Source organism: Acanthaster planci, linkage group LG04 (assembly GCF_054643075.1).
Source record: "Acanthaster planci isolate LZ-2023a linkage group LG04, COTS_SCS, whole genome shotgun sequence".
NCBI classification, from domain to species: domain Eukaryota; kingdom Metazoa; phylum Echinodermata; class Asteroidea; order Valvatida; family Acanthasteridae; genus Acanthaster; species Acanthaster planci.
In genome coordinates, this window is record NC_141780.1 from 20,389,220 (window position 1) to 20,402,692 (window position 13,473).

General features: G+C 40.5%; 1 protein-coding gene and 1 non-coding gene across 11 annotated transcripts; both read left to right on the forward strand.

Annotated features, from left to right (window-relative positions):
* The first annotated feature begins 128 nt into the window (after positions 1-128).
* rft1 (RFT1 homolog) lies at positions 129-12,991 on the forward strand. Of its 10 annotated transcripts, none has more exons than XM_087135268.1 (16): positions 144-248; positions 398-510; positions 1,863-2,010; positions 2,318-2,464; positions 2,877-2,962; positions 3,477-3,593; positions 4,431-4,620; positions 5,375-5,476; positions 5,669-5,803; positions 6,064-6,139; positions 7,275-7,456; positions 7,806-7,950; positions 9,144-9,249; positions 9,780-9,908; positions 10,464-10,584; positions 11,796-12,991. In XM_087135268.1, the coding sequence occupies exons 4-16, from the start codon at positions 2,369-2,371 to the stop codon at positions 11,970-11,972; spliced, it is 1,662 nt and encodes a 553-aa protein (XP_086991394.1). In that variant the 5' UTR covers positions 144-248; positions 398-510; positions 1,863-2,010; positions 2,318-2,368; the 3' UTR covers positions 11,973-12,991. The 10 variants fall into 10 exon arrangements, with proteins under 10 accessions (XP_022104957.2, XP_022104958.2, XP_022104960.2 ...); XM_022249269.2 differs by having other exon boundaries at positions 398-469; XM_022249265.2 differs by lacking the exon at positions 398-510 and having other exon boundaries at positions 129-248.
* Positions 8,209-8,403, forward strand: LOC147799474 (small nucleolar RNA SNORA53). Its single transcript, XR_015425128.1, has one exon. It is a non-coding gene; the product is annotated as a small nucleolar RNA SNORA53 (small nucleolar RNA).
* Positions 12,992-13,473: the final 482 nt, after the last annotated feature.

Sequence of the window (13,473 nt, forward strand, 5' to 3'; positions counted from 1 at the left end):
TGACTCCAAGCTAGGCTGGTGCCGGTTCCCCCTCCGTGGACTTTTCATATTAAAGTCTGATGGCGGACTCGAAAGGGGAGTTTCCAGTTGTCAGTTGTTATTCACTGGTTCCTTCTAGGAAACTTGGTAATTGTGGAAAACGAGCGGAAACCAGTCGTGAAATGTCAAAGATGGCTGCGCCCAGTGAACGCGAAACGTCTCGTTTCCTTTGACAAAACGGACGTTACAAATTCACGCATGTTTCATTGGTATGTTTGGTTAACTTATTTAAACTCATTGTGCAGATCGATCCATTGGTCATCGCTGTAACTTTCTCTCTGAATCAGTTCTTCTTAATCTTTTTTTTGGTGAAACTTTTTCGTTGTAGACCTGATTACCAATTAATTTACACTTACAGACAGGTGGTAGGCCTACAGTACAGCTACAGGTTGAACGGAAGTCTTCATCAGCTCATTACATAGCGGAAATGGTAAAACGGAGTATGGTCAGGGAGTCCACCTGGACTACGGGGTTTGCCATCATCTTCATGGTTGTTTAAGGCTTAAAGTTAGGCCATTAGAATGAACTTCCCAGAATTCCTTCTGGAAAACTCTAAAAATCTAGTAGGCCTATGAGGATCCTGTTTTTTCATGAGGCCCGTTGGTATTCACTGATAATTACATGACTGATGACAAGGCATAGACTAGCTCCCAGTCCGTCTTGCATCACGCTGTGATTAATTTTTACGAACGCGATATTTTGTCAGATTTAGGAACTCTTAATCACTTTGTGGCCATTTTTTTCCATTTTGGGATGGTAAAAACAATGGCTTTCCTTAATTAATTAAAGTTTTGAAACAATGACCATTTTTTGGCAGCTGTTTCAGCAGTAGACCTGTGCGGGTGGTGGACAGAAATCCAGGATGTTCATTCTATGGCATTATGATATAGGACAGGCACATGTAGCTTAGTCAGATGAGTAACTTGGACTCCACAAATTGCCTTGTTTAACTATAGTTTAACATTACCACCAGGACTGTGGGGTCCAACGTCTGCCCCGCGAACATGGTAGCGGGGCGGATGTCGGACCCCACAGTTCTGGGGGTAGTTTAACATTTGGACATGGCAATAGTAGAGTCCATGTACCATTCATAAGCTTTTACGTCCATTAAATAATTTCGCTCAAAATATCTCGTGTACTGTCATACCCTAAATCAAAATCCTAAAAATTCACCTCCAAAACGGTCCTTATACATGAGATTCCACACAAAGAGAAAAAAAGAAACAAATTCCCGTTTAAATTGTCTCCATGGGTGTGCAGACCCGTGTTCTTTTTGTTAATGGTCCGCCAGCTCGACTGAAGCAGCGTGACATTGTTTTCAGGTATATTAGCATACAGTTTGACTTGCTAGATGAATATGGTGACTTCAAGCTTGGCCAACCAGAGTATTTTTGAGTTCCATGGGAAATTTCTCTTTTCTTACGTGTGTGAATTAACTTTACCACCGTCATTGGAATCTCCAATTTCCACTGAATTCAAAATTGGGCACATTAAACTAGTCAAAAACTATTTGCGAGTTGAATTCTGAGGATTTTGATTTGGATACGACAACGGTGCAACGCACAAGCTATTTTGAGTGAAATCATTTAATGGAAGTAAATGCCTATGAATGGTACTTGGACTCTCACTTGACTGTGTCCAAATGTGAAAAAAGGCGGTTCGTGGAGTCCAAGTTACTCGGAATATTCGCAGCTAAAGGTATAGCTAGTTCCATGATTTATGTGATCGCTGCACTGCCAGGCATCTACATAATCAGTTTTAATCTGTTGATGGTGGTGCCATCATTCAATCACCTTTTCTTTCTGATCTTGTTTACCTCTAAGGACAGCATGTTCCATCCTGCCTCCACTTTTTCCATCATATACATGTATCTTCGCAGTAAAGGTCAGTCAATACCCCCAGTCTGAGGGTTCATCATCTACCGTGCTCCTCGTGGGAGTGTAGCGAACGACAAACCCCATAGTTCTGGAGGTAATCAATCACTGCAGAAATGCTTAAAAGACATCTGGGACGGTCAGGATTGAACAAGAATTCCAATAGGAAATACAGGAGGCCTACATGTACCTAAAGAAGTTTCTTGACTTCCCATAGACTTTGTACACAGCCACTGAAGTGGAGTCGCGATGCAGTATTCTTTTCCACTTTCCCTGTTGGTTTTTTTGCATAACAGTTCAAAGAGATTAAGTCCATGACCTCACTTGGTTTACATTTCTTGCATTTGCATTAGTAAAGTGTCAAAATCAACTGTAAATCATCTTTACTATGATGATTGCTCCAGATCTCATGATTGTGTGCATCATCGGTGGTATACACAGGACTTGAGGACATCATGGCAAGTGAAACACGGCAAGATGGAAAGCCAAGTTCTAGCAGCAGAGTCTTGGCAGGAGCAGCACGGTCCGTGTCTTACAACATGATACTGCAGGTAAATCAAAAATTAATGAAATAATGGGACATTAACAATGTTCAGCATCGTTCATTTTTCGAGTGGTGCTCCACATTATTATTTTCTAACAATTTTAATAATTTTACGTACGGGTTTTGTCTCCAACACCACATACTTTTCAGACACAATTCAACTTCAACACTGTTGTAGCAAAAACTAATCTAAGGATCTGATGTCCAGAAATTTGGTCAAACTTCAGTGATAGTCATTAAACTTTAAGGACACTGTTTAATTTTGGGGAAGGTTCAGGGACATTTTGGAAATGTTGTTGGAAATTTCAGATGAATATCTTAACATTTTTAAAAAGAAAATATGTGGGAGTTCTCAGTGCATTTTAATGAAACACTTACATGATTAGAACAAAGATAATTCACTTCTAATCTTTCCACAGATCATGTTTCGTGTGACCACCTTTGTTCTGAATGCTCTTATGCTGAGGTACATCTCAAAGGACATGCTGGGAGTTGTCGCTGTCAGGTATTAATCCTAATTCTGAGGCATTTTTTGGAAGAAACCCTCCTCTATCCAAGCATCTACATTCAACATTTTAACTGATCAAGACATTTCAATAATACAACCCCAACTTTTTGGAGACTTCAGCATGGAAGCTTCCTTTAGCCTCCCAAATTCTCCACTGTGAAGGTAGCCAATGACACGGTCCTCCACGGCAGGGTCATCAAGACCTGTAGTGGCAGGGTTCTACCCTTCCAATCCTGCCTTAAGTCCTTCAAAATGTCCTTGTGGATTTTGAAGGTTTTGAGAAGGTAATGGAGCTCTAACTGACATTGTGCATCTATCCCTGTTTGTCCTCATCTGCGGCCGTGTCCAAAACAGGCTTCCAGAGCTATGGCTGGGTCTATTATCTGTTCATCTCCGCACATTTCCATCGGAGCGAAGATCTAGGCCTAGCTCTAGGCAACAGATTTGGATGCAGCCCTTGCTTAGTCACATCTTGGGGATGGCACTCAACCAACTTGTCTACTCTCCGTAGGTTACAGCTCCTGTATTCCACTACTCTCTTCATAGCAGGGGAGGCGTTCCGCCGAGCTTGCCTCAGCCAAGGTCAACGCAAAGAGTGGGCCCTCACCATCAACCTGCTCTGGTGCTCGTAAGTCATCCTTTGGAATTGTCTTCGTTCCTCGCCTCCCAGCAATAACAGTGGATAGCTCTTCATAAAGGAGGGAGGGAGTTGTGGTGAAGTGCGGAAGCCACTCTGTATCGGCATTCACACCAGTATGGGTTTAAGCACCTACTAAATACACGATGAAGGTGCTAGGGTTGTTCTGTTCTGCTTAGAGTTTTAACCAGAAGTTTCTAGTTTTTTTGGCCCGGAACCTTCCTTGGTGTTATCAGCTTCATCCAACGCATCTGTGCAGAGACCAATGGCACACTCCTTAGATCTTCTACAAAAATACAATAATAGTAGTTTGGCTGGAATTTCTCTAACCATGGAAATCAGTCTCCCAATGATAGACAGAGCATACAATTCAACATGTTAAGTACCCTCCAATTCTTATCAAAACCACACATTCGTGGTGCTACCGCAGACCCATTACCTTTGCTTGCCACCTTCACCATGATAAACTTAAAATCTCACGTGAAAATCTTTGTAAAACCAGATGTTTAATTTTGGTGATTTTTAAGATTATCTGGGTCGAATAAGGGAATCAAGTACCTTAAGGCACACAAAGTATACATTTATTATTACTTTTAGGTTTATTTTAAATAGCTATGTTCAAGGAACTCTTGTTAAACTTTAGGACAGTTTGCATTTCTGTTCTTTTTGTGTTTGACTTGTTTCCGTTATTTTCAATACCAGGAAATTATTTATCATTGAATTCAATAATGGTGACAATCTGAATCTGGATTATTTGACACTGCTCTAGCACAGTGCAAGCATTTTTTCATGTTTGAAATCAAATAAGGATTTTTTTCCTCCTTTCAGATTCCCCTTGGGTATCCTGTGCGGGGTCCTTCTCAGCTACGCTTGGATGGCACTCCTCGAACAGCCTGACCCAGAAACTGTTGCCAACTACCCCTTCGGGGTGTGGGTGTACGCCATCTCTGCTGTTTTGGAGCTATCGGCGCAGCCCCTTCTGGTGCTAGGCCAGGCAATGCTCTTTGTGAAACTGAAGGTGTGGACAACCTGTTGTTCTTTTTGCCCTTTCTGAGGTCGTTCAAATTCTAGGAGGAAAAAGACCTTCATAGTGAGGAAGCCACACTTTGTTTACATACTTCCATGCTTATGTGCTATCCTGTGGTGCTTAGTGGACCACTGATTGCCACTGGCTCCATAGGAAAGAGCACATGTAAACAAAGTGTGATATTACAAGTACATTGGCCTATTGACTGGAGTGGAATTTTAACTAGTGACATCCAGCCATGTTAATGCTCTACCAACTGAGCTATCCAGCCCCTTGTTTGTGATTCATCCAATTGTCGATGTCCGTGTTCACTGTTCAGGGGTACTTTTTAGAAGCCATAATCCTGTACACCAGATAGAACTTTATCATGGGGCAGCCATCTTGTTTTTCTACCATTGAAAGCAATGTTACCAAAGTGAGGCTGGAAGAAAAAAAAGTCTGTTCCATTTTACCAATATGTAAAGTTGTATTACTTATTTCATTGGGTATACAAGGGGCAAGACAAAAAGGCAGCATCATGAAAAATGTCTATAGTCTAAGAATAGGCCAAACGTTAGGATGTAAGCAACATTAGTCGTGTTGCAAGCCTGGAAAGTTTGGAACTCAGATCGTCTGTATACTTATTCAAATTCATCTCAATGATGAATTAAGGGTATTTTGTTTACTTGAGATTTGAAGAAGTACTTTCCTTTAAAGGCTTAAAAGATTTTTAAAAAAAAGTTTTAACTTTTACTGCATTCTTAAGGTTGTCGTTGAAGGCCTTGCCATTGGTGGGAGGTCCATGCTCGTCGCAGTATTGGTGATCTTCTTTCCCCAGTGGGGGATCTATGCATTCTGCATCAGTCAGGTGAGCTGATAGGAGAATGGCAAGTGCCGTTCTTTTTCCAGTGGGACATTTGTAAATCTGTTCAGTTTTATCAGCAAAATAATACTGTGTAATTTCTTTTACCTATAACTTTGTTTAGGATATATAAAAAAGTCATTGATATTGACTTGCTGACAATTCCATGATATTTTCGGTCATTTGTTTGATTTGCAGTTGGGCTACACAGTTATCTACGTTAGTTTATACTATACTTACTTCGTTTACTACATTCTGAAGAAAGGAAGAAGGGATGAGGACTTTCCAATGAAATCTGTTCGAGACCTATTTCCTAAGCTACATTTAAAGCAGGTCAGTACACCCCAAGCATCGTTCTGAGTTTTGAGTTGTCCCAAGTTTTACACTTTTCAAAAATGAATACTCTGTTTGAGAATATATATATACATCGAAGGATTTCATTGTTCTTGGTGACTTTGAAGTATGAATTTGTCAGTAAGAGAGCATATTATAAGATGTGAATTTTCTTTTAAAGTCGTGCATCATCAATACATACATCTCATATCCCGTGTAATGTGATTCTTAATATTTGATTTTTTCGTTTTTTCCAACAGTGGATTAGCCCGGAGCAAGCTCATCTTACACTGAGTTTCTTTAAGCAGGGTTTCCTCAAACAAATTCTCACTGAAGGTATTTCAAGCGTTGAGCTTAAAATGTGCTGAAAACATTCAAATTAAAAACAGCTTGCATCGTGTTTCCCCAACATTTATAAGAACTGGGTAGATGAAATCAGAGGCTCAGGCTATGGCCAAAAGTTGTGGCTTTGGCTAGAAATAGCATGTGTACCTATGGCATGCGTGTGGTTCCTGGCCACAGCCAGTTCATTCAGACATAGGCCCTGGTTTTCCCCAAAATTAAAGTTAACAAAATCTTACATTCAATTTGAGCGAAGACCTTTTTTAATCGAGTTCAAGCCACCATGTTTGTATGTTACAACGGTAAATATCAGTATTTTCAAGCAAAATATAACTGGGTTTAAAACTTTAAGAAATAAATCCATTTACAAGTGAAATGTATATTGTGCCTATGTAAAAACATATTTAAACAATTATATTGAAAGTCAGGGAAAGGTTTCTTTTGGGTTATTTCCCTCAGTCAATGTTCTACTCGAGGTACTTGGATGTTGTTGAGTTTCCTTCTAGTGATATCCCTTGCCTGACAGTTCGCTTTACTTCTCAAGACATCATTCATCCCATTGAATTCATCCCAACTTCTCACCACATTAGATACCTGTCCTGGGACATTACCATTAAGTTGTTCACCAACTTCATTTTCAAACATCCGTTCTGCGGCATTAGCGTGCAGCGAGTGATGAGTTCAGTTTCCTGGTATCCTTTGTCAGCAAAGTGAACGTGCTTTCATTGTACGTCCATCAATGTATCCCATCACTTTTGATGACTGAAAGATCAGTCGAGTCGGGAAAAGCTCCCTTTTGGTGTCACTCGGACCGACTCCTGCCATTGTTTTGGATGAAATGGAACCTAGAAAAGCTTTCCGACTTCATAGAGTACCGAAGTGACTACGTCATGCGCGTAATTTGTGTGCAAAAGGCATTAGAGCGAGAATCAGCGCTCGAACCAACCTGCGCGCATACTCCATTTTTTGCAGTGACATCACACTTCAGTACTATATACAGGCCTACACTACACAAGACACACATAGAAACGGTTATTCTCTGGCGATGTGTAAGGAAAATATCACACAGAGTGAACTGACTTGGGTCAAACTTGGAATATCAAGGTTTTGATTCTCTCTGTTTGTGAAGGAGAACGTTACGTCATGACAGTGTTTGACATCCTCAGCTTCGGGGACCAGGGTATCTATGATGTCATCAACAATCTGGGCTCCCTAGCTGCTCGATTTATCTTCCTGCCCATTGAGGATGGCAGCTACTTGTTCTTCACTCAGACGTTGGAGAGAGGAGTTCCGTTGGAGAAGCAGTCCAAGGTATGAACAGCCTCATGTATCAGAATTTGACTTGGCTAACAAATAAAGTTAGAAGGTATCAAAGATATGGACAGCCTGGCAAGACTAAAATGAACTTCAAAAAGTAATACAGCCTCTTCAAAGTTAATCATTCAGGGATCAGTTTTTAGAAATGGTTGACGTGGAGTTGTGCTTAACTTGACAAAGATTTACGCAGTCAAAATGGGTTACCAGCTAAATTGGCATGGTTTATATTTCCTGTGGTTGGCCATCGGCCATTTTTGCTAAGCTGAACAAATTTGCCGAGCAGTTTTCCAACAAAGAACCATAATACCGACGTGGTGCTGATGCTAACATGTTTACTTCACAGGAGTCCATTACGTTGGCGTCAGACCTGCTCCAGTGTCTGCTGAAATCTGTAGTTCTCATCGGGAGCACCATCCTGGTCTTTGGCCAAGCTTACTCCTATCTGTTGCTGGATATTTATGGTGGATCACTTCTCAGCACTGGCTCAGGTGATTTCTTGCACTGTCGTGTTCTTTCAGAACTGAGTTGTTTTAAGTAAGAGGACCTGTCTCACTGGTGGCATTATGAACAGTGACAAGGGAATGCTTTTTGCATAGTTCATCTGAATAGTTTGTGGCTTGGATTGAGACTTGTAATGGATGTGTAATTGACTCAACTACGACATTTGTGAGAATTATTGAGTCATTCAGAATTCTCTCTTTATTTGAGGATTCTCATTTTATTGGTGAACTTGCAACATCACAGTGTACACACTGCCTTAGATCCGCTCCTCGGACGGCCTGTGGCAGCGGGGGGAGCGCCCTCTGTGTTCCCTCCCTGTTCAGGGCCGTTCAGCAACACTGTCCCTGTTGTGTTCCGTGAGGAGTGCTTGAGTCATTGGTGTGCGAGAGTAGAATACCTCCGCTGTGAGCCGGCAGTGCATGGTGTGCAGAGCAGACCTAACCCTCCCCTCCTACCCACCGCACCTTGGGGTGGGCCAACCCTCTCACTCTACATGTTCTGTGTAGTTGTGGAAGGGGGGAGGGGTGGGATGCCTCCGAGGCAGTCTGGTCGATTGATTACACACAATGCCAGGCTTGTGGTGGGGACATTGTCCACCATTTTTGTTTGTCACAATCGCCAAGCAGATAGATTCAGAGAGTTGTGGAGTATTGAAGTGTGACATGGCTTGTCATGCTGCTGGTTTTACACATTAACTAGTCAGCTGATGCGTCGTTTGCAAAGGCACTAGGATACGGTTAAGTGATTTTGGCACTGAATCGCTACCTTAGGAACGATGATGACGAAAGATGAAGTATCCACTTCAGCTGTGCATTTTTTTTGTCTGTAAGAAGTCGATCACCAAACAGGTCAAATGCGGGGTCTCAAGAATAGAAGTAATGGGGTGACGGATGAGGGAGAATACCTTTGTCATAGTTCATGTGAATAGCCTGTGACTTGGCCTGCAATTTGATGGTGTATGATTGATTTCTGACTAAGTTTTTATTGGCTTGCGGTTGCCATGTGCATGTCTTAATTGGTTTTGCCTTGTAATTTACTGTAATAATTTGAGTCCAGTAACTTGATAATTACAACCATTTGAGGGGTTTTGATGAGAGCTTTTAGAAATTCATTTCGATGGCATCAAGGGTAGAATTAATTTCTGCTTCTTTGCACTTTGAAAAAACAATGAATTCAACAGGTCCAACATTGTTGCGGTGGTACTGTGTGTATGTCTTACTGATTGCCGTTAATGGGACCACTGAGGCGTTTGTGTTTGCCGCTATGAGCAAAAATGATGTTGACAAGTAAGTTTTCTCTTGATGTGCCTTTGAAAAGATTATTGGCAGAGAAAGTTCAAGATGAGATGTTGCAGTATTTGAGATACTCTTTGATTTTACATGGTTTGTGCAGAGAGCTGAGAATGCTGTGTGTGTGTGTGGCTGTGGCTTGGAACAGTGCATGTACCTATGAAAGCCAGCAGCTAGTGGCTTCAGGCAATCCCCATAGGCTCATGTGTTATCTCTAGCCACAGCTAACTCATCTGGTCGCAGCCTTTGTATGTGTCTCTTTCCCAAAAAGAAGGGGCTACTTAAACCTATCTGCTTAGCATGGAAGAAAATAATGTTTAGGGAAACAAGGTTACCAGGAAAATTGTATAATGTATATTTCTTGTGATTGGTTCCCAGTCAGTTTTCACTTAGCTAATAAAAACTTGCTCAGTGATATTTTCTGCTTACCGGCTTCACAGAACTAAGACAAGGCTTCACAGTGTTGGGTCCAGATGTTGGTGTTCGTTGTTTGTTAACTAAAATGGTACCCTGTCTTGTCTCTGTAGGTACAATAACAAGATGCTGCTTTTTTCCATCATTTTCCTGTCATCGTCGTGGTTCCTGACTAAAACGTTTGGAAGCATTGGTTTCATTCTGGCCAACTGCCTCAACATGACAGCCAGAATAACACATAGGTAGAGTTGTCAAAGGCTGCATCCGAATCTCTTGTCTAGAGCTAGGTCTAGGTCTTCGCTCCATTGGAAATGCGTGGAGATGCGTAGACAATTGGCCTAGCCGTAGCTCTGGAAGCCCCATTTCGGACACGGCCAAAGTGTCATTTGAATTTCTTTACAAGACAACCTTGTTTGCTGAATCAGCACCAACGGTTTCTAATTCTGGTTTTCACCATCTGAGTTGTTTTACATCATGAAGTGTGACAAAATGCTCTTTCATCATTTCCTCTCGTTAATCCAAACTCTCTTGTATCTATAGAAACTTATGTATGGAAACTTGAGGATATGGAGTGTCAGGTTATTATAATTTGAATATCTCTCACAATTCAGTTTTGTCTTCTGAAACAGAGTGAAATCGAAACAGATTGTGTCTAAATTACTGGTGTATTTAAGACCCCTTACTGGTTGAACAGTGCAGGGAAACAAAAGAAATGAGATTGCCTACTCCCCCCCAAAAAATAATGAATTATAAATGAAAAAGCAAACCTATTTGTTTCTATTTTCGTTGTGGCACAGCATCTACTTTACAGTCAACTACTACAGAGGCACAACATTTCAGCCTTTACAAGGTCTGTTACCGTCCACACCGGTACTTTGCACATACCTAGCATCATCGTTTATTACTTACATCTCAGAGGTGAGTCATCAGCATAAAATGTTAACGAGAAGATTTCGGTGTTTTAAAGTCTCCATTTTGGAAGATGAAGTAAATTGGTAATACAAATAGAAGTTGTTTGTGCCCATTTAAAACCGATAGAGAACTTTATGTCACCCTATGTATATAGTTTTGAGGTAGGGTTAATGTTTTAGGACCACAGTAGAAAATGTAGTGTTTTTTCAAGGCTTTCATATGTTGCCTTTGCAACAACCACAATGGCAGGTATTTTACCAATGTTTGAATAATTAATTGTGGTACTTGACAGATATTTATCCTATTTTTAGATATTTCAAGGTCTTGGTCAGTCTTCCATAACAGTACTTTCAAATGTCATCAGAAATGCTAATTAGTTATTGATATGGGCAATCCCAAATGATCGGAATTTGGTATCTTTGCCGAAATTGTCACCTACATTGAAAATTGACGAGTCGAACAAACAAAACAGTGCGCCCAGTGTGAGTGTGCCCTCATTTTTTTCTGCCCTGGAGTTGTTTGGTTCCTGATAAGGGGGTTTCAAGTAAACAGTGGTGTTTCCAAGCAGGCAGGGATACCGAGTGGCCCCACAAACAAGTGTATCAACCCCTTTGTAGGGCAATCCATCTCTCCACTGTTGATATTCAAATGAATGAACAACAGACTGTCAGTCAAAGACTAGAGATCTTCCAACCAGCTTCAGTGACTGGTGGCTTTTTTCTTAGAGTTCAGTACGACTTTAGTAAACGTTGACGGTGGTTAGCAAGTTTGGACCTGAGGGTTTTTCTGTTGCGCGTCACCACCTTTAAATAAACATAGCAAAAAGGCCTGTTTGATTTTCGCATTTTGTTGTGAGTCCTTTGTCACTGGTGAATTATATTTTCTCTAAAGTTCACTAAACTTTTCACAAAATTCCTCTAAATCAAGTCTTTGAGTTTAAAGCAAACGTGCGTTTTTTTGACAAATTAACACCATAAAATCTTAACATTTGGTTTTAGTGTGACGTTTGTTTTCAATTCTTTAACCTTTTAACTTCATGCCCTGTGTAGTGTTTGGGTTAATTCTTGTGTCTTAACCATAGTTACCTATCGTAACTCTTGTTTTGGTTTCCTGATGCCTGGTTTGTGATGCACTCACCACTCTTTAGTGTTAAGTATTTCTCCTAAGCCATTACTGTCTGTTTTTGTCACAGTTCCCCTTATCGTTTCCAATTTCAGAACAATCTCTGTTGTGATCAAGGCCTCATCTACCGACTAGCACACATAATCATTGGTGGAGTATGCTTACTGGTGGTCCTTGCTACCATTCTGCTTACAGAAAGAGAATTGATAAATTTTGTTTTGAACCAGTGGAAAGGAAGACAGGGGACTAGTAAGGAAAAGAAGGAATCCTAAGGAATACTTTTCTGTGGACCGTTGACGGATTCAAAGTATACCTCTCTTCGTTATGCAGTGCTACTCTTTACGTCCACTGGAAGCCTAGAGAATTTAAAGCATAGCAAGTGCGTGAACTTAAAACATAATAAGCGGCTTTATCCAAGCAAGCCTGGTTTTGTGTACCAAAGTTGTTAAAAATACCTTTTCATTTCTGTGCTACTGTTGCATCCTCAGAATGGTTTAAGTCAGTTATTACGTAAAACCAACTGTTAAGGTGCTTGACAGCCAAGACATGCTAATGCTTTCATAGAACATGGAGATCTGGGACTAGACCAGACTTGAATAGCACCACGAGAAAGGACTTGTCCTACCACAATGATCAGTCTCATAATTTGTCTCCTTTCTTGCTCATCGATTGACCTCATTATTCAAATTATTTATGGAATGTGTCAGTTTCCATATGTTTGGGTTTAGATATTTATATCCTGTTCTTCAAGTGGTTCAGTTAATCTATTGGGTTAAGGAATACCTCTCCGTTCTTGGTTCACCCTTTAAAAAAATGGTTTTGTTATTCATTTAATTAGTCAAGTTTCAATCATTGCTGAAATTCCTTTTAGTATGGAACAAGCTGCATGTTTTGTCTCATTCTGTGTAACATTTGATGGGTCCTTTAAGACTTATGAACTTTGATTGTTTACATGTAAACAATTTTCGCATAGAGTATAATATGTGCGACAGTCCATAATTGCCGTTATCAGTAATGTCATTGTATAAGAAATTTTCTTCCCCAAAAAGAAAAGATTTCAACCGTACATGTAGGTGTAATCCATTTGTTGGCGATCAGTGCAATGCAACCAGGCTTTGGAAACATGATTTACAAGGATGTGGGAAATATTTTCAACATGGTGGTCTCGGTGTTTGTAGTCTTTTACAAGTGTTTGGAAACTAATCAAAATATATTTTATTGAAGTGGACAACCAAAAATGTTATTTATGCAAAATGGCATTTGTAATAAACCATTTTAAATGGTCACTACATTTATTTTTGTCGGTTTGATGAGTTAATTGGAGCAGTGTTAGTCTTGTACTTTTCTATTTGAACTTTGGTATCGACTTTCAAGTATAAGCTGTTTATTTCTTCAATCCCCAAGTATGCTGAAATGTTACCTACCTCTTTACAAGCAGTAGCGTCTATGGAACAGTATCGAATACCAGGTGCAAGGCAAGCCGTGTTACATGGACAGCTATTGTGGTTACCTTGTGAACTTACAACTTAAGAGCCTTCGGTAACTTAAGATGGTCCGTGCGAGAGGTTTTGCTCTAGAGTTCTGCCTTCAAAGCTGGCGGTGTGTTGGGAGTACCGTCCTATATCTGCACTGACGCTTTGATCGCGTGAATAGTATAAAGTGCTTGGTAGTGTGGATTTCCTTGGACGGTAAACAGCAACAAATTTTGGCATCAAGTTCACACATGCCGGTCGCACTGGCACTAGTTCAAATCTTTGGGTTATAAAACATTTT

Coding starts and splice junctions, on each gene's coding strand:
- rft1 (XM_022249265.2), top strand. CDS start 2,369: ATGGCAAGTGAAACACGGCAAGATGGAAAGCCAAGTTCTAGCAGCAGA. Junction 7,457..7,805: donor CGTTGGAGAAGCAGTCCAAG/GTATGAACAGCC, acceptor TTTACTTCACAG/GAGTCCATTACGTTGGCGTC. Junction 7,951..9,143: donor ACTTCTCAGCACTGGCTCAG/GTGATTTCTTGC, acceptor TGAATTCAACAG/GTCCAACATTGTTGCGGTGG.